The sequence below is a fragment of the Eleutherodactylus coqui genome, chromosome 2 (genome assembly GCF_035609145.1).
Source record: "Eleutherodactylus coqui strain aEleCoq1 chromosome 2, aEleCoq1.hap1, whole genome shotgun sequence".
Lineage (NCBI taxonomy): Eukaryota > Metazoa > Chordata > Amphibia > Anura > Eleutherodactylidae > Eleutherodactylus > Eleutherodactylus coqui.
In genome coordinates, this window is record NC_089838.1 from 180,321,158 (window position 1) to 180,345,723 (window position 24,566).

The 24,566-nt window shown below is 44.8% G+C and overlaps 1 protein-coding gene across 1 annotated transcript in view; it reads right to left on the reverse strand.

The window, feature by feature from the left end:
• Positions 1–697: 697 nt before the first annotated feature.
• PCLO (piccolo presynaptic cytomatrix protein) overlaps positions 698–24,566 on the reverse strand; it is a 163,851-nt gene continuing 139,982 nt past the window's right edge. The window contains exons 20-22 of the mRNA XM_066589315.1: positions 15,119–15,253; positions 12,118–12,263; positions 698–2,458 (exon numbers count right to left, since the gene is read on the reverse strand). Coding sequence (XP_066445412.1) covers positions 2,318–2,458; positions 12,118–12,263; positions 15,119–15,253 — 422 coding nt within the window. The 3' untranslated portion in view covers positions 698–2,317. The remainder of the gene's footprint in view (positions 2,459–12,117; positions 12,264–15,118; positions 15,254–24,566) is intronic.

Below are 24,566 nucleotides of genomic sequence, written 5' to 3' on the forward strand. Positions count from 1 at the left end.
GGGTATTTTTTCCTGCAATGTGAAGAGTAAAATAAAATCTGTATCACTCGTTTCAAATTGAAAAAATTGTATTCAAAATACCTGAAACTGTGCAACTTAAACATTTCTGAGATGTTAACAAAACATCAGGCACTAGTAATGTCTGCAACGTTTAAGACTTGGAGGAGTTTGGTTGTGAGGGTAAAGAGACATGCAATGTATATGTTGTGTTATATCATCTTGTTGGCTACTTGAACATACTTGTTATATGTTATTATGTGTGCTTAACAAAGGCTATGATTCAAGTATTGCCAACAGTTTTGAATATTAAAGAAAGGATACCGTCTCTTCAATCTGCAGACATAGAATATTAACTTGCTTCGACTCACACTCAATCTCTATAACTCATCATTTTCAGACTTGTGAACCTAGAGTAATAAGAACAATATAAATCTCATTCGCATGTAAACACACACACTGTGCTTATTACTTAAACATTTCAATTCCTGTGGATTCAACTAAATTGTAAAATTTGATTTGCTTGCATATAACTAAACATATATTTCAATGATCTTATCTTGGCTCTCTATACATAAAATGATTTTTAGTGATTACTATGTAACACAAATTTGGAATTATGTAGATACTTCTAAGAGAAGCAAAAAGCCATAAACACTGTTAATGTTTTTACAAATATGTGCAACCAAAAAAACCTACTGATACTTGTTTCTTACATTTTTTTTTTTAAGTTTTTGTTTTTCAAGTTTTTTTTTATTTTCACTTACAGAAAAAGCATTGAGACATCAATGTTGCATAGAATACTTCCATAATGACTCAAGAATTTGGTATAATACATTGTTGGCACACATCGGAAGCATATAGTGCACCACTAATAACTGAAGGATGCACCAAAAAAGTTGTCACTCAATCTATACGACAGATGAAGAATGCATCTGTAGGATTTCACTTGAATAAAAGGTACTAACTATAATAATGTGTGCACTAGGGAAAACAGATTTATGACTCTACTTGCGGCCTCTATACAATTTATGACCCAGAAAGACAGAAAGCAAATAATCATTTTTAGAGTTGTTTGGAACAATAATGCAGTTGTATCAATGGAATGTATTGTGAGAATAAAGGTAAACCAATGTCAGCCTTACTAATTTAGTGCTGATTACAGGTTTCCTAGCAAGAATCTGTATTTGTGCTATCATTCTGATTTGATATCACTATAGCAACCATTCACATACTTTGCAGTCTTTTACAGTAAATCACAGCAGACAAGAATTATAGTTGAAAGAAGATATGCACACTTTTCACTTGTTCAGCTTGTGATAGAACCTGTTAGAAAATAAAAATGCAGAAAGCTAACACAAATGTCCATCCATAGTGATTTTAATTGACATTGAATTTGTTTCATTTTGCTAGAAACCACTTACTGCATCATATTACAGTTCATAATGATTGTAGTATTGATTATCAGTAACAATACATTTTCAGCATTCTCAGTCATTCACCTGAGTTTCTAAGAGAAGATGCAGAACGTAATTTCAATCATTGCTCTTCAAATGCCTCTCCTAATTCTAGGTTGGCATAGAAGACATGCCCATACCCTGGCTTTAAAACTTTCTACCTCAGTCTGTAATGTAACACTAATGTTTTAACTCTTACATGTACCTAAATAACAGTTTTTAATTTAGCAATCAATGCAAACAATCCAGGAAATGCATGATTTATCATAATTGATGCACTTTTTCATCAAGAATAAACTCATGTTGTCATCATTTCTATTATTTCAATTACAGAAGAAAAGATAGGCACTGCACGTTTACTGTACTGATACTGTACACGTGGCATAGTGAGAACATTACCTGCAACTGATAGGAATCAAATATACTGTTTGAACTTGCAAATATTCCATATTCAATAAACATACTAAACTGTAATTTACAGTAGCTATAGATGAGAAACATCTAAGGTGTGAGTTAGATAGAACACTTACTAGGTGTGATACTAATATACTTTCTCTTGCTATGATCTGTTGTGTCTGATATTGCCTTAGTTTATAGTGCTCCTAAGTTGCTCCATGAAATAATACATTTAAAAAAGACACTTCTAGATTCTAAACTGGAATCATTAACATTCTTCTAGATGCTAAAGGGCCATGGTCTCTTTAGCCTCTGTAATGCACTTTAGCAGACTCCTGGTTCTCCAATCAACTGCAAAACACGTCAACAAAACCTCAGTGTAGTCTGAAGCATATTTTGCTTCCTGGGTGATCTTCAATTCAATTTAACCTCTATCTTGACATTGTGCCACCAGCAAAGACGATTGATCAGTGTGTCTGAGTAGGACTGGCTAAAAGTTTGTGCCAATTTACTATCCGTTTTCTAAGGTCCACTTTGTCCAGCCAGATATAAGCTTCACCAATCAGAGTTTTCTTCATAAACTTTCCTCCATTTGAGGCGAGTAGGATCTATGATGAATACAATATAAATTAATAGTATTAAACATATACAAAAATTCTATCCTATCTATTTCAATGTTTTATTCCCTAACAAAAGAAGAAAAAATATTTAATTCCTCCTGTGGAACTCATCATAACTAGAGATGAGCGAGTTTACTCGCTAAAGGCAATTGCTCGAGCGAGCACTGCCTTTAGCGAGTATCTCTCCGCTCGAGACGGAAGGTTCGGGTGCCGGCAGCGGGCAGGGAGCTGCAGGGGAGAGCGGGGCGGAACGGAGGGGAGATCTCTCTCTTCCCCCCCGCTCCCTCCTGCTGACAGCCGCTACTCACCGCTCCCCCACGCTGGCACCGGAACCTTCCGTCTCGAGCGGGGAGATACTGGCTAAAGGCAATGCTCGCTCGAGCAATTGCCTTTAGCGAGTATACTCGCTCATCTCTAATCATAACCTTTTTATTTATTTTCTTCTACATATTATATTTATTTCTCCTCTTTAATGTTGATGTTAAATATGTTGTGATAAGATTTATAAGAGAAGATACATGGGTAGTAGAGATGAGCGAACGCATTCGTCCGAGCTTGATATTCGTGCGAATATTAGGGTGTTCGGGATGTTCGTTATTCGTAACGAACACCATGCGGTGTTCTGGTTACTTTCACTTCCTTCCCTGAGACGTTAGCGCGCTTTTCTGGCCAATTGAAAGACAGGGAAGGCATTACAACTTCCCCCTGTGACGTTCAAGCCCTATACCACCCCCCTGCTGTGAGTGGCTGGGGAGATCAGGTGTCACCCGAACATAAAAGTCGGCCCCTCCCGCGGTTCGCCTCAGATGCGGTGTGAGTTAGATGAGGGACAGTGCTGTTTGTACCGGAGCTGCTGTAGGGAAAGAATTGGTAGTTAGTGTAGGCTTCAAGACCCCCCAAAGGTCCTTATTAGGGCCACTGATAGCTGTGTGTTGGCTGCTGTTAGCAGTGGCAAATTTTTTTTTCTCAAAATCGCCTCTGCAGACCGTTGCACCTGGCATTAGGGACAGAAGTGCTGCATAGGCAGGGAGAGTGTTAGGAGTGAGTGTAGCCTTCAAGAACCTCAACGGTCCTTTCTAGGGCCATATTTATCCGTGTGCAGTACTGTGCTGGCTGCTGTTAGCTGTGCTGCATTTTTTTTTGCTTCTCAAAATCGCCTCTGCAGACCATTGCACCCTCCATTGATACTGCAGGGAAAGAATTGTATAGGCAGGGCCACAACACAGTTATTATTCATAGAATATACGCAGTGCTGCCTTTTGGTGGAAAAAAACTGAAAACTAATCTATTTGTCCAGCCTCTGTCCGTCCTAAGGGCGGTGGACACGTGTGAGCTGCTTGAACAACATTGCTAAATCAGACGCACCCAGCTACGCTTTACTGCTGGCTTCGCCATTTGCTTTCCTTAATTGGGAAAAAAATACCTGCTCTCCAAGAGTTATAATAACTCTGCTACCCTCAAGTTCTGTGACACATAAGCAGGGACACAGCACAGTTATTAAACTTCTCATGTTCATTGAATATACGCAGTGCTGCCTTTTGGTGGAAAAAAACTGAAAACAAATCTATTTGTCCAGCCTCTGTCCGTCCTAAGGGCGGTGGACACGTGTGAGCTGCTTGAACAACATTGCTAAATCAGACGCACCCAGCTACGCTTTACTGCTGGCTTCGCCATTTGCTTTCCTTAATTGGGAAAAAAATACCTGCTCTCCAAGAGTTATAATAACTCTGCTACCCTCACGTTCTGTGACACATAAGCAGGGACACAGCACAGTTATTAAACTTCTCATGTTCATTGAATATACGCAGTGCTGCCTTTTGGTGGAAAAAAACTGAAAACAAATCTATTTGTCCAGCCTCTGTCCGTCCTAAGGGCGGTGGACACGTGTGAGCTGCTTGAACAACATTGCTAAATCAGACGCACCCAGCTACGCTTTACTGCTGGCTTCGCCATTTGCTTTCCTTAATTGGGAAAAAAATACCTGCTCTCCAAGAGTTATAATAACTCTGCTACCCTCAAGTTCTGTGACACATAAGCAGGGACACAGCACAGTTATTAAACTTCTCATGTTCATTGAATATACGCAGTGCTGCCTTTTGGTGGAAAAAAACTGAAAACAAATCTATTTGTCCAGCCTCTGTCCGTCCTAAGGGCGGTGGACACGTGTGAGCTGCTTGAACAACATTGCTAAATCAGACGCACCCAGCTACGCTTTACTGCTGGCTTCGCCATTTGCTTTCCTTAATTGGGAAAAAAATACTTGCTCTCCAAGAGTTATAATAACTCTGCTACCCTCACGTTCTGTGACACATAAGCAGGGACACAGCACAGTTATTAAACTTCTCATGTTCATTGAATATACGCAGTGCTGCCTTTTGGTGGAAAAAAACTGAAAACAAATCTATTTGTCCAGCCTCTGTCCGTCCTAAGGGCGGTGGACACGTGTGAGCTGCTTGAACAACATTGCTAAATCAGACGCACCCAGCTACGCTTTACTGCTGGCTTCGCCATTTGCTTTCCTTAATTGGGAAAAAAATACCTGCTCTCCAAGAGTTATAATAACTCTGCTACCCTCACGTTCTGTGACACATAAGCAGGGACACAGCACAGTTATTAAACTTCTCATGTTCATTGAATATACGCAGTGCTGCCTTTTGGTGGAAAAAAACTGAAAACAAATCTATTTGTCCAGCCTCTGTCCGTCCTAAGGGCGGTGGACACGTGTGAGCTGCTTGAACAACATTGCTAAATCAGACGCACCCAGCTACGCTTTACTGCTGGCTTCGCCATTTGCTTTCCTTAATTGGGAAAAAAATACCTGCTCTCCAAGAGTTATAATAACTCTGCTACCCTCACGTTCTGTGACACATAAGCAGGGACACAGCACAGTTATTAAACTTAGATAATTCATTCACTAGAGGCAGTGGGGCCTTTCGTTTTCCAAAAAGGGCAAAAATTATATTTGGCCTGCAGTCTTGCGCCAATTTATTTCCTGCCTGTGAAATCAAATCACTGGTAATACAGCATGCTGAGGGGTAGGGGTAGGCCTAGAGGACGTGGACGCGGCCGAGGACGCGGAGGGCCAAGTCAGGGTGTGGGCACAGCCCGAGCTCCTGATCCCGGTGTGTCGCAGCCGACTGCTGCGCGATTAGGAGAGAGGCACGTTTCTGGCGTCCCCACATTCATCGCCCAATTAATGGGTCCACGCGGGAGACGGTTATTAGAAAATGAGCAGTGTGAGCAGGTCCTGTCCTGGATGGCAGAAAGTGCTTCGAGCAACCTATCGTCTACCCGCAGTTCTGCGCCGTCCACTGCTGCCAATCCGAATCCTCTGTCTGCTGCTCCTCCTTCCTCCCAGCCTCCTCACTCCACTACAATAACACCTGCTCAGGAGCGGGAACACTCCCAGGAACTGTTCTCGGGCCCCTGCTTAGATTGGGCAGCAGCGGTTCCTCTCCCACCAGAGGAGTTTATCGTCACTGATGCCCAACCATTCGAAAGTTCCCGGGGTCCGGGGGAAGAGGCTGGGGACTTCCGCCAACTGTCTCAACAACTTTCTGTGGGTGAGGAGGACGATGACGATCATACACAGTTGTCTTGCAGTGAGGTAGTAGTAAGGGCAGTAAGTCCCAGGGAGCAGCGCACAGAGGATTCGGAGGAAGAGCAGCAGGACGATGAGGTGACTGACCCCACCTGGTGTGCAACGCTTACTCAGGAGGACAGGTCTTCAGAGGGGGAGTCAAGGGCATCAGCAGGGCAGGTTGCAAGAGGCAGTGCAGTGGCCAGGGGTAGAGGCAGGGCCAGACCGAATAATCCACCAAGTGTTTCCCAAAGCGCCCCCTCGCGCCATGCCACCCTGCGGAGGCCGAGGTGCTCTAAGGTCTGGCAGTTTTTCACAGAGACGCCTGACGACCGACGAACAGTGGTGTGCAACCTTTGTCGCGCAAAGCTCAGCCGGGGAGCCAACACCAACAGCCTCACCACCACCACCATGCGCAGACATATGATGGCCAAGCACCCCGCAAGGTGGGACGAAGGCCGTTCACCGCCTCCGGTTTGCACCCCTGCCTCTCCCCCTGTGCCCCAACCTGCCACTGAGATGCAACCCCCCTCTCAGGACACAGGCACTACCGCCTCATGGCCTGCACCCACACCCTCATCTCCGCTGTCCTCGGCCCCATCCAGCAGTGTAGTTCAGCGCACCGTTCAGCCGTCGCTTGCGCAAGTGTTCGAGCGCAAGCGCAAGTACGCCGCCACGCACCCGCACGCTCAAACGTTAACCGTCCGCATAGCAAAATTCATCAGCCTTGAGATGCTGCCGTATAGGGTTGTGGAAACTGAGTCCTTCAAAAGTATCATGGAGGCGGCGGCCCCGCGCTACTCAGTTCCCAGTCGCCACTACTTTTCCCGATGTGCCGTCCCAGCCCTGCACGACCACGTCTCCCGCAACATTGTGCGCGCCCTCACCAACGCGGTTACTGCCACGGTCCACTTAACTACGGACACGTGGACAAGCACAGGCGGGCAGGGCCACTACATCTCCCTGACGGCACATTGGGTGAATTTAGTGGAGGCTGGGACAGAGTCAGAGCCTGGGACCGCTCACGTCCTACCCACCCCCAGAATTGCGGGCCCCAGCTCGGTGCTGGTATCTGCGGAGGTGTATGCTTCCTCCACTAAAGCACCCTCCTCCTCCTCCTCTGTCTCGCAATCAAGATGTGTTAGCAGCAGCATGTCGCCAGCAGTCGGTGTCGCGCGGTGTGGCAGCACAGCGGTGGGCAAGCGTCAGCAGGCCGTGCTGAAACTACTCAGCTTAGGAGATAAGAGGCACACGGCCCACGAACTGCTGCAGGGTCTGACACAGCAGACCGACCGCTGGCTTGCGCCGCTCAGCCTCCAACCGGGCATGGTCGTGTGTGACAACGGCCGTAACCTGGTGGCGGCTCTGCAGCTCGGCAGCCTCACGCACGTGCCATGCCTGGCCCATGTCTTTAATTTGGTGGTTCAGCGCTTTCTGAAAAGCTACCCACGCTTGTCAGACCTGCTCGTAAAGGCGCGCCGGCTCTGCGCACATTTCCGCAAGTCCCACACGGACGCTGCCACCCTGCGCACCCTGCAACATCACTTTAAGCTGCCAGTGCACCGACTGCTGTGCGACGTGCCCACACGGTGGAACTCTACGCTCCACATGTTGGCCAGGCTCTATGAACAACGTAGAGCTATAGTCGAATACCAACTCCAACATGGGCGGCGCAGTGGGAGTCAGCCTCCTCAATTCCTTTCAGAAGAGTGGGCCTGGTTGGCAGACATCTGCCATGTCCTTGGTAATTTTGAGGAGTCTACCCAGGTGGTGAGCGGCGATGCTACAATCATTAGCGTCACCATTCCTCTGCTATGCATCTTGAGAAATTCCCTGCAAACCATAAAGGCAGCTGCTTTGCGCTCGGAAACGGGGGCGGGGGAAGACAGTATGCCGCTGGATAGTCAGGGCACCCTCCTGTCTATTTCTCAGCGCATACAGGAGGAGGAGGAGGAGCATGAGGAGGATGAGGAGGAGGGGGAAGAGACAGCTTGGGCCGCTGCTGACGGTACACCGGCTGATTGCCTGTCATCCTTTCAGCGTGTATGGCCTGAGGAGGAGGAGGAGGAGGAGGATCCTGATAGTGATCTTCCTAGTGAAGACAGCCATGTGTTGCGTACAGGTACCCTGGCACACATGGCTGACTTCATGTTAGGATGCCTTTCTCGTGACCCTCGCGTTGCACGCATTCTGGCCACGACGGATTACTGGGTGTACACACTGCTCGATCCACGGTATAAGGAGAACCTGCCCACTCTGATTCCCGAAGAGGAAAGGGGTTCGAGAGTGTTGCTATACCACAGGACCCTTGCGGACAAGCTGATGGTAAAATTCCCAGCCGACAGCGCTAGTGGCAGAAGGCGCAGTACCGAGGGCAAGGTAGCAGGGGATGTGCGTAGATCGAGCAGCATGTACATCCCAGGTAGTGCAACAGTCTTTAAGGGCCTGGCCAGCTTTATGTCTCCCCACCAAGACTGTGTCACCGCTCCCCAGTCACGGCTGAGTCGGCGGGAGCACTGTAAAAGGATGGTGAGGGAGTACGTAGCGGATCGCACGAATATCCTTGGTGACGCCTCTGCCCCCTACAACTACTGGGTGTCGAAGCTGGACATGTGGCCTGAACTAGCGCTGTATGCCCTGGAGGTGCTTGCTTGTCCTGCGGCTAGCGTCTTGTCGGAGAGGGTGTTTAGTGCGACTGGGGGAATCATCACAGATAAGCGTAGCCGCTTGTCAACCGACAGTGCCGACAGGCTAACACTCATCAAGATGAACAAAGGCTGGATTTCCCCAGACTTCTGTTCTCCACCAGCGGACAGCAGCGATACGTAAGCAATACGTAGGCTGCACCCGCGGATGGAAGCTACGTTCTCTCTCACCATCCAAAACGGGGACATTTCTGCTTCATCAATCTGTGTCTAATATTCCTCCTCCTCCTCCTCCTGCTCCTCCTCCTGAAACCTCACGTAATCACGCTGAACGGGCAATTTTTCTTAGGGCCACAAGGCTCACTCAAATAATTTTTCAGAACAATTTTTATAAGTTTCAATGCGCTTAAAAGCATTGGAACTTTAACTTGAACCAATTTTTCGTTACACTGGGCTGCCTCCAGGCCTAGTTACCACTTAAGCCACATTAACCAAAGCGATTAATGGGTTTCACCTGCCCTCTTGGCTGGCCATGGCCAATTTTTGGGATGTACATTAGTACTGTTGATACAGCAATTTTTGTGGGCCCTCGCCTACAGTGTAATCAAATTAATTTTTAGCCCACCTGCATTACAGCTGACGTTACCTCAGCTGTGTTGGGCAATGCAATGGGATATTTTTATGTACCGCCGGTGGGTTCCAGGGAGCCACCCATGCTGTAGGTGCACACTGAGTTTTTAATACATCTGTACACTTCTAAAGAACCCGTCTGACTGGGCCATGCAGTGTGGGCCGAAGCCCACCTGTATTACGCACGACATTACTACCTCAGCTGTGTTGGGCAATGCAATGGGATATTTCTATGTACCGCCGGTGGCTTCCTGGCACCCACCCAGGCAGTGGGTCCACAGGGAGTTTAACCTACATGTGTCCACTTGTAAAGAACCCCAGTCAGACTGGGGCATGCAGTGTGGGCCGAAGCCCACCTGCATTAAGCACGACATTACTACCTCAGCTGTGTTGGGCAATGCAATGGGATATTTTTATGTACCGCCGGTGGGTTCCAGGGAGCCACCCATGCTGTAGGTGCACACTGAGTTTTTAATACATCTGTACACTTCTAAAGAACCCGTCTGACTGGGGCATGCAGTGTGGGCCGAAGCCCACCTGTATTACGCACGACATTACTACCTCAGCTGTGTTGGGCAATGCAATGGGATATTTCTATGTACCGCCGGTGGCTTCCTGGCACCCACCCAGGCAGTGGGTCCACAGGGAGTTTAACCTACATGTGTCCACTTGTAAAGAACCCCAGTCAGACTGGGGCATGCAGTGTGGGCCGAAGCCCACCTGCATTAAGCACGACATTACTACCTCAGCTGTGTTGGGCAATGCAATGGGATATTTTTATGTACCGCCGGTGGGTTCCAGGGAGCCACCCATGCTGTAGGTGCACACTGAGTTTTTAATACATCTGTACACTTCTAAAGAACCCGTCTGACTGGGGCATGCAGTGTGGGCCGAAGCCCACCTGTATTACGCACGACATTACTACCTCAGCTGTGTTGGGCAATGCAATGGGATATTTCTATGTACCGCCGGTGGCTTCCTGGCACCCACCCAGGCAGTGGGTCCACAGGGAGTTTAACCTACATGTGTCCACTTGTAAAGAACCCCAGTCTGACTGGGGCATGCAGTGTGGGCCGAAACCCACCTGCATTAACCCTTTCCAGTCCACTGTGTGACCTGTGAAGACATTAGGGTTTAAGGCTGTACAGCTCCGTTGTTGGTAGACGTCCGTCGGGGTTCTCTTACTGTATATTGCCAGCCTCTCTGCTGTCGGAGCCTATCCTACGTGTCAGCTCATGCAGTACTGGCTTTAGCCAGCATATAGCGCCGTTGTATAACAGCAGAAAAAGAGTAAGCCCCCTAGGAAAACCATATACAAATTGGATTGGAAAGGGTTAAGCACAACATTACTACCTCAGCTGTGTTGGGCAATGCAATGGGATATTTCTATGTACCGCCGGTGGCTTCCTGGCACCCACCCATGCTGTAGGTGCACACGGACTTTTTACTACATCTGTACACTTATAAAGAACCCCAGTCAGACTGGGGCATGCAGTGTGGGCCGAAGCCCACCTGCATTAAGCACGACATTACTACCTCAGCTGTGTTGGGCAATGCAATGGGATATTTCTGTGTACCGCCGGTGGGTTCCAGGGAGCCACCCATGCTGTGGGTCGACAGGGACTTCACAATAGGGAGTTGTACCTGCCTGTGTCTATGAATTAAAAAGCCCGGTCTGACTGGGGCATGCAGACACCTTGACAGAATGAATAGTGTGTGGCACATAGGTTCCCCATTGCTATGCCCACGTGTGCAGCTCCTGATGGCGGTGGCACAGGATTCTATTTCTCATTGCTTCTGTACAGCATTGTGGGCTATCGCTCCGCCACTTTTAAAGAGGGTCGCTGCCTAGCCGTGCCAACCACTGCAGTGTGTGCCTGCGGTCCCTCGTCATGGCAGACGCAATTCTAAATAGACATGAGCGTGGTGTGGCATGAGGGCAGCTGAAGGCTGCCCAGGGACACTTTGGTGTGCGCTGTGGGGGGGGAGGGGGGGCGGTTGGGCAGCATGTAACCCAGGAGAAGTGTCAGTGGAGTGTCATGCAGGCAGTGATTGTGCTTTGTTGGAGGTAGTGTGGTGCTTAGCAAAGGTATGCCATGCTAATGAGGGCTTTTCAGAAGTAAAAGTTGTTGGGAGGGGGGGGGGCCCACTCTTGCCGGTATTGTGGCTTAATAGTGGGACCTGTGAACTTGTGATGCAGCCCAACACGTAGCCCCTCGCCTGCCCTATCCGTTTCTGTGTCATTCCCATCACTTTCTTGAATTGCCCAGATTTTCACACATGAAAACCTTAGCGAGCATCGGCGAAATACAAAAATGTTCTGGTCGCCCATTGACTTCAATGGGGTTCGTTGTTCGAAACGAACCCTCGAGCATCACGGGAAGTTCGTTCCGAATAACGAACACCCGAACATTTTGGTGTTCGCTCATCTCTAATGGGTAGTATTTGCTCTTGCTTACCATACTTACTACTTCAAGCACTACAAAATACATGAACAGAGATTTATTCCTGTACAAGTTCCTAGGCAGCACGTGGGAACTGCTGCTTGGAACTTGAACATATAGCCGAGAGAGAGAAGCCACCTGTATGAAGACCCTCATGGATCTTCGGAATAACGGGAGCTTGGTAAAATATAACTTTGGTGGTGAGGTACAGAAGTTACCTCAAGGTAAAATCATAATTTTTACCCTCTCTCAGATGGTCAAATATATTATTATAGAAAGTAATAGAAGTAGATGAAATGAATGTGTATAAAGTTTATTTTATAGTTGATATTTATTTTAAATTCTTACTTGCAAAGAGTGTCCAGCAGGACTCATACTAAATCGAAATGTCTCATTGAATGAAGGTTCCCGATCATGCCTACAAACCCTTGTTTTCTTCTTTATTATTCGTTTCTGTGTTGCTAGATTAATAACGTAGAGCTTCACATAAAGATCTGTAAAATAATGCAAATCATGTATACTTACAGAAATTCATTTTCAGAAATAGCTAAAACTGTAACTTGAAATGACCACTTTAATAAAAACTTTTACAGCAGTCTTTAAGCCATGCCAAAGATTGTTAATAGGATTATGGTCTGGCTTTGATTAAACTATTCGAAGACACTGAAATGTTTTCTTTAGACCCCTTCACTCTAGCTTTAGCAGTATATTAAGGGTCATTGTCCTGATGGAACGTAAACCTTTGTCCCAGTCTCAAATCCCTGGCAGACTGAAACAGATTTACTTTAAGAATTGCTCTGCCATCTATCGTTCCTTCAGTCTTAACCAGTTTTCCAGTTCCTGCAGATGAGAAGCATCTCCTCATCTTGATGCTATCACCACCATGCTTAACTGAAGAAATGATAGTCTTGGGATGATAAGAAGTGTTGGGTTTTATGTGATGGACAAAAAGTTCTGTTTTTGTCTCATCTGAACAGAGAACCTTCTTATGTGGTTCAGGGAATATGCCACATGCTGTTTGGTAAACTCAAAATGTGCTTTCTTATGCATTTCTTTAAGCAATGACAAGAGATAATGATATCTATGGGTGAGCAGGAGAACCAAAAAAGCCATTTTGGTAATGTTGCAATCTATGTGAAGGTAGCAGAACTATCATAGTTTCACAAATATTTGTATATAACTTAACCCTGATCTGTATTTCTCCACAACTTTGTTTCTGACCTGTTTGGAGAGCTTCTTTTTTGTCTTCACGTTACCTGCCTAGTGGTGTCGCAGACTCAGGAGCCTTTCATAACAGGTGTATTTATACTGACATGTGACAAGTCAAGTGACACTTTGATTGCACACAGGGGGAACTTATTCAACGAATTATGTGACTTCTGAATGTAATTGGTTGAACCAGTTCTTGTTTAGGGCTTTTATAGAAAAAAGATTTAATACATCATCACAATTTTCCAGCTTTTATGTTACTTTCACATCTGTACTGGAATCGCCGTTCACAGGTTCTGTCGTAAATCCGGAACAAAATACTGGAAGAAAAAGTCCTGCATGTAAGACTTTTTGTCTGGTAAAATATAGGTCAACAGAATGGAAACAGAACGGATCCCATTATAGTTAATGGGGTCCATTTGGTGCTGTTCGGTTCCATCATAAGACTGATCCATTCAGTCCAGGGGACTCCTCTTTCCTGCTCACATAATGGAGCCGGAAAAGGGAACCCCAGGTGCAGATATAAAAGCTGCCTTACTTCTTTATTTATTTTTACTTTTAAACAAGGTATTTTGTTTTTTATTCCACTGTAACAACTTGGGCTTTTTTATCAGGTCCATTACATAAACTCTAAATTAAAATTCAATTTAATTTCAGGTTGTAATGTCACAAAATAGGAAAATCACAACAAGAGGTGAATACTTTCGCAAGGCACTATATCTGCAAATGTATAATCCTGGTATAACGAAAGGTGGCATAAAAAAGGTAAAGATCAGGGGAGATCATGCCCATGTTTACTCTGTGGATCAATGCATTGGGAAAAGAAGATTTATAATAATGTAAGAGTATATTCAGTGCCTCTAAATTCTGGTATTCAATTTTACATTTGACAGAATGAAAATTCAAGTATATATCAAATTTGCATAGCTAAATGGTCAAGTTCATAAGAACAAGAAAAAATGTCATCTGTGTAACCTTCCACTTTATTGGTAATGGCTAAAGGCCCATTTAGACACACAGATAATCGCTCAAAAGATGGCTTTTGAGTGATCATTTTGCATACTCTGCTAATTGGTACTAATGTCTATTAGTACCAATTAGCAGCGTGTGAGCCAATGGAAGCTGGATTTATTCAGAAGACCACCCACTGTTCTCTGAATAAATTCCTTTTGTTCTGCCAGTGGTAGAACAGCTGAGACGATGCCATCAGCTGTTCTGATCAGTCCCTGGACAGAGCACAGTGTGTGGCCTGTCTTATCAGCTGTTCTGCTGAACAAAGGTTTTCAAGCCCAATGGGAGCTGAATTTATTCAGAAGACCGCCCACTGTTCTCTGAATAAATTCCTTTTGTTCTGCCAGTGGTAGAACAGCTGAGATGATACAATCAGCTGTTCTGATCAGTCCCTGGGCAGAGCACAGTGTGTGGTCTGTCTTATCAGCTGTTCTGCTGAACAACGGTTTTCAAGTCGAATTGAAAACCATTGTTCGGCAGAAAAATAAAAGGTGGGCATATTTAGATACAACAATTATCGCTCAAAAGATGGCTTTTGAGCGAATTTTGAGTGATAACCGTTGTGTCAAAATGGTCTTAAAATATTAGCTTTAAGATGAATGTGACAGAGTAAGGGTTTAAGACTTTAGGGATATTTGGCGGTTATTGTGCTGGGAGGGCAAATAACAGTTCTGTCTCATTCCAATGGAGATGGAAAATAAACTCCATTCACTCAAACATTTTTAGTGGGGCAAGTATAAAAGTCCACTGCAAACTGACAAATTCTAAGATCATTCTGTGGGGGTAAAAGACTGCTAGAGAACAAAGTTTATGTCCAGGTTTTTTCTGGGTGAAAGGGAAATCCAATTTCTTGACTACCCTTCAACTGTATGTACAAAAATGTACATACAGTACCGTACTTCATCTGTGGAGAGGCACACAGATACACATAGAGATGTCCCTACAAATTCTAAGAATGTCCAAAAGAGTGACAGACTATGTATGGACAAGGATAATGGTAACATTTAGTTGTCAATTTATTAATACATTTCCAGAAGGAACAATAGAAGAGCTACTAAAGAATTAATATTTTGTGTGGAATCCATATATGGGGGCTGACAGGTCCTCATTAGCTTTAATGTTTATATACCTGGCAGATGATCTGGAGATTTAAATTTATATGTAATATTTCTGCATTGTAGAATCTCAACAATCAGCTGCTCCCCATCTGTCTTCATCTCTTTTTTCAGGGCAATTTTGATTTCACCCATAACTTGGGTTTTACCTGAAAAGAAATGCAACAGTTTAATAATATGCAAATATTATAATACGTTTCACAACATAATCAGTTGTGCTACTGAACTGGAACTTTCTCAAGTATGAGATATAAATAATTTTAACTCAAAGCCTTGAAAGAAAGAAAATGATTTGTTGCCTATCTTGATGAGAAGTAACACAATAACCATGAAACATTACTTTGAGCTGCAACTTGAAAAAGTAAATCAAGCTGTTCAATTTCTCAACAAGCTTGAATGAATTAATGTTTCCATGGTGAGACATTTTCTATTTACTGCCACTATAAGTAGTAAACTACATGAGTAATAATGTCCCCCGTGCTGTGATAAAAGGATAAAATATATTCTTGAATGCATTAGCATTAGCAAAGATGCTATAATATTTAGATGTGACAATAAAGACAAAGTGAAGTATGTGTGAAGTCATGTTATGTATTGTTACCTGTTTTACATTGTGTTGCAAATGTGTCTTACAGTACAAAGTCAGTCTTCGCCCAGCTGGCACATTGTAAAACTGCTGCAAATTACATGTAACCAAAAAATATACTGTATTGTAGATGGGCAAGAAAAAAAATTGTCTGCCATGTTGGCAAACAGATAAGCCGACTCTTACCTTAGCTTGCATTTGGCTAAGGACTCCAATTTCTCATACCAATTCAATACAATATCACAGCAAGCTAACAAAACCTTTGACAGGCTGTAATTCACCATATAAATGTGTAAATGACTCCGGCATTAGTAGTCCCCTATCTTCAAATGTCAATGAGAATGCAACAGACATCCAGCTGACCCAATCCTTCCTATCTTTATCAAAACACAAAGTACAGCAACATCAACATATCTTATTTCACATCCCATACATATACAGAAAATGCAATGGGTTGTATTGTGTGAATTGAAAGGCTTACACAAGCTGAAACATTGCAGGCCATAAGCCACGTCTCAATGACTGGATGGTCATAATATACACATGTAGAATAGGAGTCTCAAGACAGAAAACCTCAATCATGTTTGTTTCAAAAACTAGTCATCTGTCACTACACATCTCTATCCGGGACAGACTCCTCTCCAGGCTCAGCCATCACAATTCTGTTTCTTGAATTCTGTCCATTTTCCAAACTGTAAGGTCCTGGATAGGGGAAGCTGTCACCATGAACTGCAGGTCAGTGCAGTGATCAATACAATTTTAAGGGGCCCCCTAACAACTTTTGTGTTTATAGACTCCTGGAGGCAATGGAGGATCACCCTGGAGGCCAAAAGCCAGGACACCATGTAACTTTGTGTTTGATAGTGCCCCTATACAACTGTTTCTGGACTTATCCTGGATAACCCTTCAGAAAAGGAGCCACCTCAACCCTTTATTAACTTTTGTGAAATATAATTGTGTATCATATCATTGAAGCTTTGCATTTTTGCTTATAGCTAGGAAGCTTGGTTGTTCCGCAATGCTAATATCTTTCACTGACTTGCTAGCCTTTTGCTCTGCATTGATATTCATAGACTTCCCATCAAGGACTAGGAAATTAAGTGCTCCCCATCGTCACCTACTCCAATAAGGTAACCAGTCAAACAGAAGTTGAGTCTTTCACCCCTCTCTGGATCAACTTAACCATCTCCAAGAAACGGAGTACCACATTAACCCTGAGGCCTTTAGTAGCATACTATCTTTGCCTAAGCATTAGGACCATTCAGAGTTGCATTTCTTTGACCTATTATTTTCTATGGTTCTCACTTGTTGATGTGTCTTGTGCGACACCCCTCTAAAGTTAAGTGGAAGATACTATTGCCTTCCTTCTTTGCTTAGAGAACAGCTGAACAAACTGTTATATCTACTTGATATTTCTCATCTACCCTATTTCCACGCAGGTTTTATCCTGTGACAATTAGAAATATTTTTCCTGTTCTTGCATTATTTTTCTTTGTTGCGTTTGTCTTTGTCTCTCCCCTATCACTCTTGCCACTCCCCCTTATCTGGTTAATATGAGTCCTACTGAATGTCCTAGTGACTCTAGTGTTGAGTACTCTGGTAAAACTAGAACTTCTTAAAATATGTCCCTCTTCTGGATTTGGCACTTACCTCGTGAGTTGTTATTGACTGCCTTTTGCTCCCACATCTGTTACAATGATTATGTATGTGTCTATGAAATCCAGGATCTTAAAGGGGTTGTCCCGCGAAACAAAGTGGGTCTATACACTTCTGTATGGCCATATTAATGCACTTTGTAATGTACATTGTGCATTAATTATGAGCCATACAGAAGTTATAGGAAATTTTTCACTTACCTGTTCCGTTGCTAGCGTCCTCGTTTCCATGGAGCCGTCTAATTTTCAGCGTCTAATCGCCAAATTAGACGCGCTTGCGCAGTCCGGGTCTTCTTCTTTTCTCAATGGGGCTCCGTGTAGCTCCGTGTAGCTCCGCCCCGTCACGTGCCGATTCCAGCCAATCAGGAAGCTGGAATCGGCAATGGACCGCACAGAAGCCCTGTGGTCCACCGAGGGAGAAGATCCCGGCGGCCATCTTCAGCAGGTAAGTAAGAAGTCACCGGAGCGCGGGGATTCAGGTAAGCGCTGTCCGGTGTTCTTGTTTAACCCCTGCATCGGGGTTGTCTCGCGCCGAATGGGGGGGCTGTTGAAAAAAAAAAAAAAACCCGTTTCGGCGCGGGATAACCCCTTTAACTCCAACATGAAGATGTGCTTGGTGCTTTACAAACAAGCACTTGCACTTTCAGCTTTTCCCTCAATGTTAGTCTACTATATTATTGGCAATTCATCAGAAGAGCAGGCCTAGCAATACTCCTTTCAAGAAATTTCCCTCTTCTGGTTACCTCTTCCCACACTAACTCTAATAACTGTTATATAATTCTGTAAGACATTTTACAAGGGATTTCAGATATTAGTCCCTATCTTCTCTATTCTGTACTGGATATGCTCGTCATAACACTTCACTAATTAAATATATCAAGCCAGTTCTCAACACGTTAACCTGTCTCTCACTTAAATGTTTCCTTCTCAGATACTATGGATAGACTCTCTCAGATAAGCCAAGCCACCATATCCAGTCAAGGCTCTCTAGAGAGTTTTGTAAACTAGTTAGATTTTCCTTATATAATTTATGGCTGCCCTATGTCTCCTCTAGACTGGTCCAAATTAAGAATAGTGCAGGACAAAGCTGCTTTATTTCCACCCTCTTTTTTATGTTATGCATTGAGCCTCTGGCAAGCCTTTATATGGCTAATCCTCATATAAAGGGAGTAATAGTCAGAGGAAAAGAATTTAAAATATTTTACTAGTGTACATATCTCTCTTCCTCCCTTACAATCTTTTCTTACTAACTTAGGTTAACCTTTAGACTTTAAGGTCAACAAAATAAAATCAGAGAGTCTTCCACCTAAACCTTCTGGGGAATCTCATAAAGCAGCTTAACTCTAACTGTTCCTACCAATGTAGAGACCACTAAGGGTTAATCTGACCTTACTTATTTCTCCTTACACTGTATAATAACAGCTTCCCTACTCAATATAAGGATACACTTGGTCTACTGGGGAGCTGGAAGACTCTTTTTGGTCACATCTCAGCAATTAATAAAACTATAATGCCTAAATTATTATACTTATTTGAGACATTTCCCATCCCAGTACCCCTCAAAGACCTTAAAGAGGTTGTCCCGCAAAAGCAAGTGAAGTAAAATACTTCTCTATGGCCATATAAATGCACTTTGTAATATACATCGTGCATTAAATATTGGCCATACAGAGGTTATATACTTACCTACAGGGGATCCCCCCCCCCCCCCCCGTGTTGGTGTCCCCGTCTCCATGGCGCCGACCGAATCCTTCTCCTTGATTAGACGCACTTGCGTAGTCTGCCCTCTTCTGCCCCGTTGAATGGGGCCGCTCCAGCGTGCTAGTGCCGCACAGCTGGTCTGCGCCAGGGAGACGGGGACACCAACACAGGGGTGGGACCACCTGTAGGTAAGTATATAACTTATGTATGGCCAATATTTAATGCACAATGTATATTACAAAGTGCATTTATATGGCCATACAGAAGTGTTTAACTTCACTTGCTTTTGCGGGACAACCCCTTTAAGTTCCCTCAAGGTACTCTCTTGCAAACTATTTGGGCTGACAAATGTTCTTCTAGCTGACAAAGACAATGGATGATTGAATGTCCCTAATATTATACACTGCTACTGGAAAATTCCAGCTTAGATATCTCTTTCAGCATATGTCCCTGCATATTTCAATTCCCTTCTTTGGAATGGCACCTATGTCTCCTCAGCTGGGGTACTGTTTGGACCCATACTTCTTACTAGGAATATATGGAAATGTTGTGGGGGTTGTGGCCTGACCGCAGACCAAGACAGATTCATCACACTGAGCTACGCTTGGCTACAGCCTTCCAGCAGCAGCTTCTGTGACCAGAGGACCCTCATCCTTCCAGGTACTCCCTATGTCCAAAAGAAGGACCTCCAGAGCTCCGCCGCAGAGAGTGTCTGACTTTTTTGCAGCGCACGGCACTAACCACGACCAGACTTCAGCTTCCAAAAGGTCTTCCTCTCTTGCCGGCTCATTAGCAAGTGATGGGTCAGAAGTGGCCTCCTCAAACACTGCTACCACCACAGAGACATACTTCAAAGGATCTCCAGCAAGAGGGGATGAGTGGAACTGCCTCAGGAGTACAAAACAGCCTGGGTATAGTAGACAAAATGGCGCCTGAGCACATGTCCAGCAAGGTCACAACTCCATCTCCCTCTGCAAGGCCAGATCTTTTCCCTTGCAAAGGAAGTCTGACACAGCAGAAGACCCAATAACTAATGTCCCCTGCACTAATCAACTTGTTGAAGAGGACTTTATTGAAAACATGCTAATGGCTTTAAGGGGATCAATCCAAAGTGACATTAATCTAATGTCCTTAGCATTCAACTCCTCTTAACAAGAGCTGGGGGAAAATAAAATGGAAGAGTTAACCAACTCTCACATTAGCCGAATTGATGCCCACTATGCCTTGGAAGAGGAGGTGACTTCTATCAGGAGTACGTTAACAGAACCTGAAGACAGAAATAGGCGCAATAATGTAAAATTCCGTGGAATCCCTGAGAATATAGATCAAGCTGATTTAAAAGACTTTCTATGCAAGCTTAGACCTTAATACTTCTAAATACCCTGAACTGAGAGCTTATTATTGATAGGGCCCACAGATTACCCAAACCTAAGTTTCTCTCAGAGAAGTCTTCCCGTGATGTTAAAACAAAGATTCACTTCTTCCATGTAAAGGAAGCTCTGATGTCTGATGAGCAGCACGAAAGCTCAATGCCTTGCCTAGCCCATACTATGATATTCAAATATTTGCAGACTTATCTCATGCTACCATCCCAGCCAGAAGAGCTTTCTCATCTATCACAACAACACTGCGCTCTGCAAAAACTCAGCATAAATGGGATTTCCCCATGAAATTGCTCATCCATAGTGAAAGCATTCACCATACAATTTCATCCCCTAGAGAAAGGGAAAAGTTCCTGCTATCCTGAGGTATCCCAATCCTGGAAAAACGCAATTAACAAACATAATAAGGTTCAAAAATACTGCTCCTTCCACCAGAGTTCTGGTAGATGCCTTGCTATCTAAACCTTTCCATATAACCAATGGCACATGACAAGGCTGCCTCCTCCCCCTGTTAATATTTGTAATGGTCATGGAACTCATAGCAGAACTGGTCAGAACTTCTCAAGATGTTAGGGGCTTTCCGATGGGGCTTAGACAGGATAAAATCAAATGTTCTTTTGACTTTAATAAACTCTTTATGATCCTTGAGAGCAGTGGGGCATATTATCTCATTATTTAGAAAGGCATATTATTACAACATAGATGTCAATAAATCCCATATTTTAGGCATAAGATGTTATAATATATTTTCTGGAGACATGGGGGTAATTAATAAAGACCACTTGCTAAATTGGAAATGGGACTTGGGGGAAAATTTCTCTCCAACTCAGTGGATATTGTCATTTGAATGTGCAAATAAATCCACCCTATGTGCAAACTCTTCTTCAGACTCACTATAAACTATTAACTAGGTGATATTACATGCCCTCCAGATTGGTGAGAAGTTTCCTTAACACCAGCAATAACTGCTGGAAAGAGTGTGGACAGGAAGGTACTATATATCACTTATTCTGGGGGATCCGTGAACATTTACTTTTTGGGATGAAGTATTAAAAACTCTGCCAATTGTAATGGGTAGCAAAATCACTAAAAATCCAAAATTAGCTCTGTTGTTGTTAGAATATAACTGTATACTCGTCAAATTTTAGAGATAGGTATGCCATTTCCTGTTAGTGGCTAAACTTTCCCTGACTAGGAAGTGGAAATCTGATGTCTCTTCTAGCAGCACTAACTAATGATAAATTGCGTAGGTTCTATCTAACATGGAATCCTTGGATGTGTTATATCTAGAGATGAGCGAACGCGTTCGTCCGAGCTTGATATTCGTGCGAATATTAGAGTGTTCGGGATGTTCGTTATTCGTAACGAACACCATGCGGTGTTCTGGTTACTTTCACTTCCTTTCCTGAGACGTTAGCGCGCTTTTCTGGCCAATTGAAAGACAGGGAAGGCATTACAACTTCCCCCTGCAACGTTTAAGCCCTATACCACCCCCCTGCTGTGAGTGGCTGGCGAGATCAGGTGTTCGCCTAATATAAAAGTCGGCCCCTCCCGCGGCTCGCCTCAGATGCGGTGTGAGTTAGATGAGGGACAGTGCTGTTTATACCGGAGCTGCTGTAGGGAAAGAATTGGTAGTTAGTGTAGGCTTCAAGACCCCCCAAAGGTCTTTATTAGGGCCACTGATAGCTGTGTGTTGGCTGCTGTTAGCAGTGGCATTTTTTTTTTTCTCAAAATCGGCTCTGCAGAGCGTTGCACCTGGCATTAGGGACAGAAGTGCTGCATAGGCAGGGAGAGTGTTAGGAGTGAGTGTAGCCTTCAAGAACCTCAACGGTCCTTTCTAGGGCCATATTTATCCGTGTGCAGTACTGTCCAGGCTGCTGTTAGCTGTGCTGCATTTTTTTTGGGCTTCTCAAAATCGCCTCTGCAGAGCATTCCACCCTCCATTGATACTGCAGGGAAAGAATTGTATAGGCAGGGCCACAACACAGTTATTATTCATAGAATATACGCAGTGCTGCCTTTTGGTGGAAAAACAAGTGGAAACAAATCTATTTGTCCAGCCTCTGTCCGTCCTAACGCCTGTGGACACGTGTGAGCTGCGTGAAAAACATTGCTAAATCATACGCACCCAGCTACGCTTTACTGCTGGCTTCGCCATTTGCTTTCCTTAATTGGGAAAAAAAATACCTGCTCTGCCAGAGTTATAATAACTCTGCTACCCTCACGTTCTGTGACACATAAGCAGGGACACAGCACAGTTATTAAACTTCTCATGTTCATTGAATATACGCAGTGCTGCCTTTTGGTGGGAAAAAACTGAAAACAAATCTATTTGTCCAGCCTCTGTCCGTCCTAACGCCTGTGGACACGTGTGAGCTGCGTGAAAAACATTGCTAAATCATACGCACCCAGCTACGCTTTACTGCTGGCTTCGCCATTTGCTTTCCTTAATTGGGAAAAAAAATACCTGCTCTGCCAGAGTTATAATAACTCTGCTACCCTCACGTTCTGTGACACATAAGCAGGGACACAGCACAGTTATTAAACTTCTCATGTTCATTGAATATACGCAGTGCTGCCTTTTGGTGGGAAAAAACTGAAAACAAATCTATTTGTCCAGCCTCTGTCCGTCCTAACGCCTGTGGACACGTGTGAGCTGCGTGAAAAACATTGCTAAATCATACGCACCCAGCTACGCTTTACTGCTGGCTTCGCCATTTGCTTTCCTTAATTGGGAAAAAAAATACCTGCTCTGCCAGAGTTATAATAACTCTGCTACCCTCACGTTCTGTGACACATAAGCAGGGACACAGCACAGTTATTAAACTTCTCATGTTCATTGAATATACGCAGTGCTGCCTTTTGGTGGGAAAAAACTGAAAACAAATCTATTTGTCCAGCCTCTGTCCGTCCTAACGCCTGTGGACACGTGTGAGCTGCGTGAAAAACATTGCTAAATCATACGCACCCAGCTACGCTTTACTGCTGGCTTCGCCATTTGCTTTCCTTAATTGGGAAAAAAAATACCTGCTCTGCCAGAGTTATAATAACTCTGCTACCCTCACGTTCTGTGACACATAAGCAGGGACACAGCACAGTTATTAAACTTAGATTATTCATTCACTAGAGGCAGTGGGGCCTTTCGTTTTCCCAAAAGGGCAAAAATTATATTTGGCCTGCAGTCTTGCGCCAATTTATTTCCTGCCTGTTAAATCAAATCACTGGTAATACAGCATGCTGAGGGGTAGGGGTAGGCCTAGAGGACGTGGACGCGGCCGAGGACGCGGAGGGCCAAGTCAGGGTGTGGGCACAGGCCGAGCTCCTGATCCCGGTGTGTCGCAGCCGACTGCTGCGCGATTAGGAGAGAGGCATGTTTCTGGCGTCCCCACATTCATCGCCCAATTAATGGGTCCACGCGGGAGACGGTTATTAGAAAATGAGCAGTGTGAGCAGGTCCTGTCCTGGATGGCAGAAAGTGCTTCGAGCAACCTATCGTCAACACGCAGTTCTGCGCCGTCCACTGCTGCAAATCCGAATCCTCTGTCTGCTGCTCCTCCTTCCTCCCAGCCTCCTCACTCCACTACAATGACACCTGCTCAGGAGCGGGAACACTCCCAGGAACTGTTCTCGGGCCCCTGCTCAGATTGGGCAGCAGCGGTTCCTCTCCCACCAGAGGAGTTTATAGTCACTGATGCCCAACCATTCGAAAGTTCCCGGGGTCCGGGGGATGAGGCTGGGGACTTCCGCCAACTGTCTCAACAACTTTCTGTGGGTGAGGAGGACGATGACGATCATACACAGTTGTCTTGCAGTGAGGTAGTAGTAAGGGCAGTAAGTCCGAGGGAGCAGCGCACAGAGGATTCGGAGGAAGAGCAGCAGGACGATGAGGTGACTGACCCCACCTGGTGTGCAACGCTTACTCAGGAGGACAGGTCTTCAGAGGGGGAGTCAAGGGCATCAGCAGGGCAGGTTGCAAGAGGCAGTGCGGTGGCCAGGGCCAGGGGTAGAGGCAGGGCCAGACCGAATAATCCACCAAGTTTTTCCCAAAGCGCCCCCTCGCGCCATGCCACCCTGCAGAGGCCGAGGTGCTCTAAGGTCTGGCAGTTTTTCACAGAGACGCCTGACGACCGACGAACAG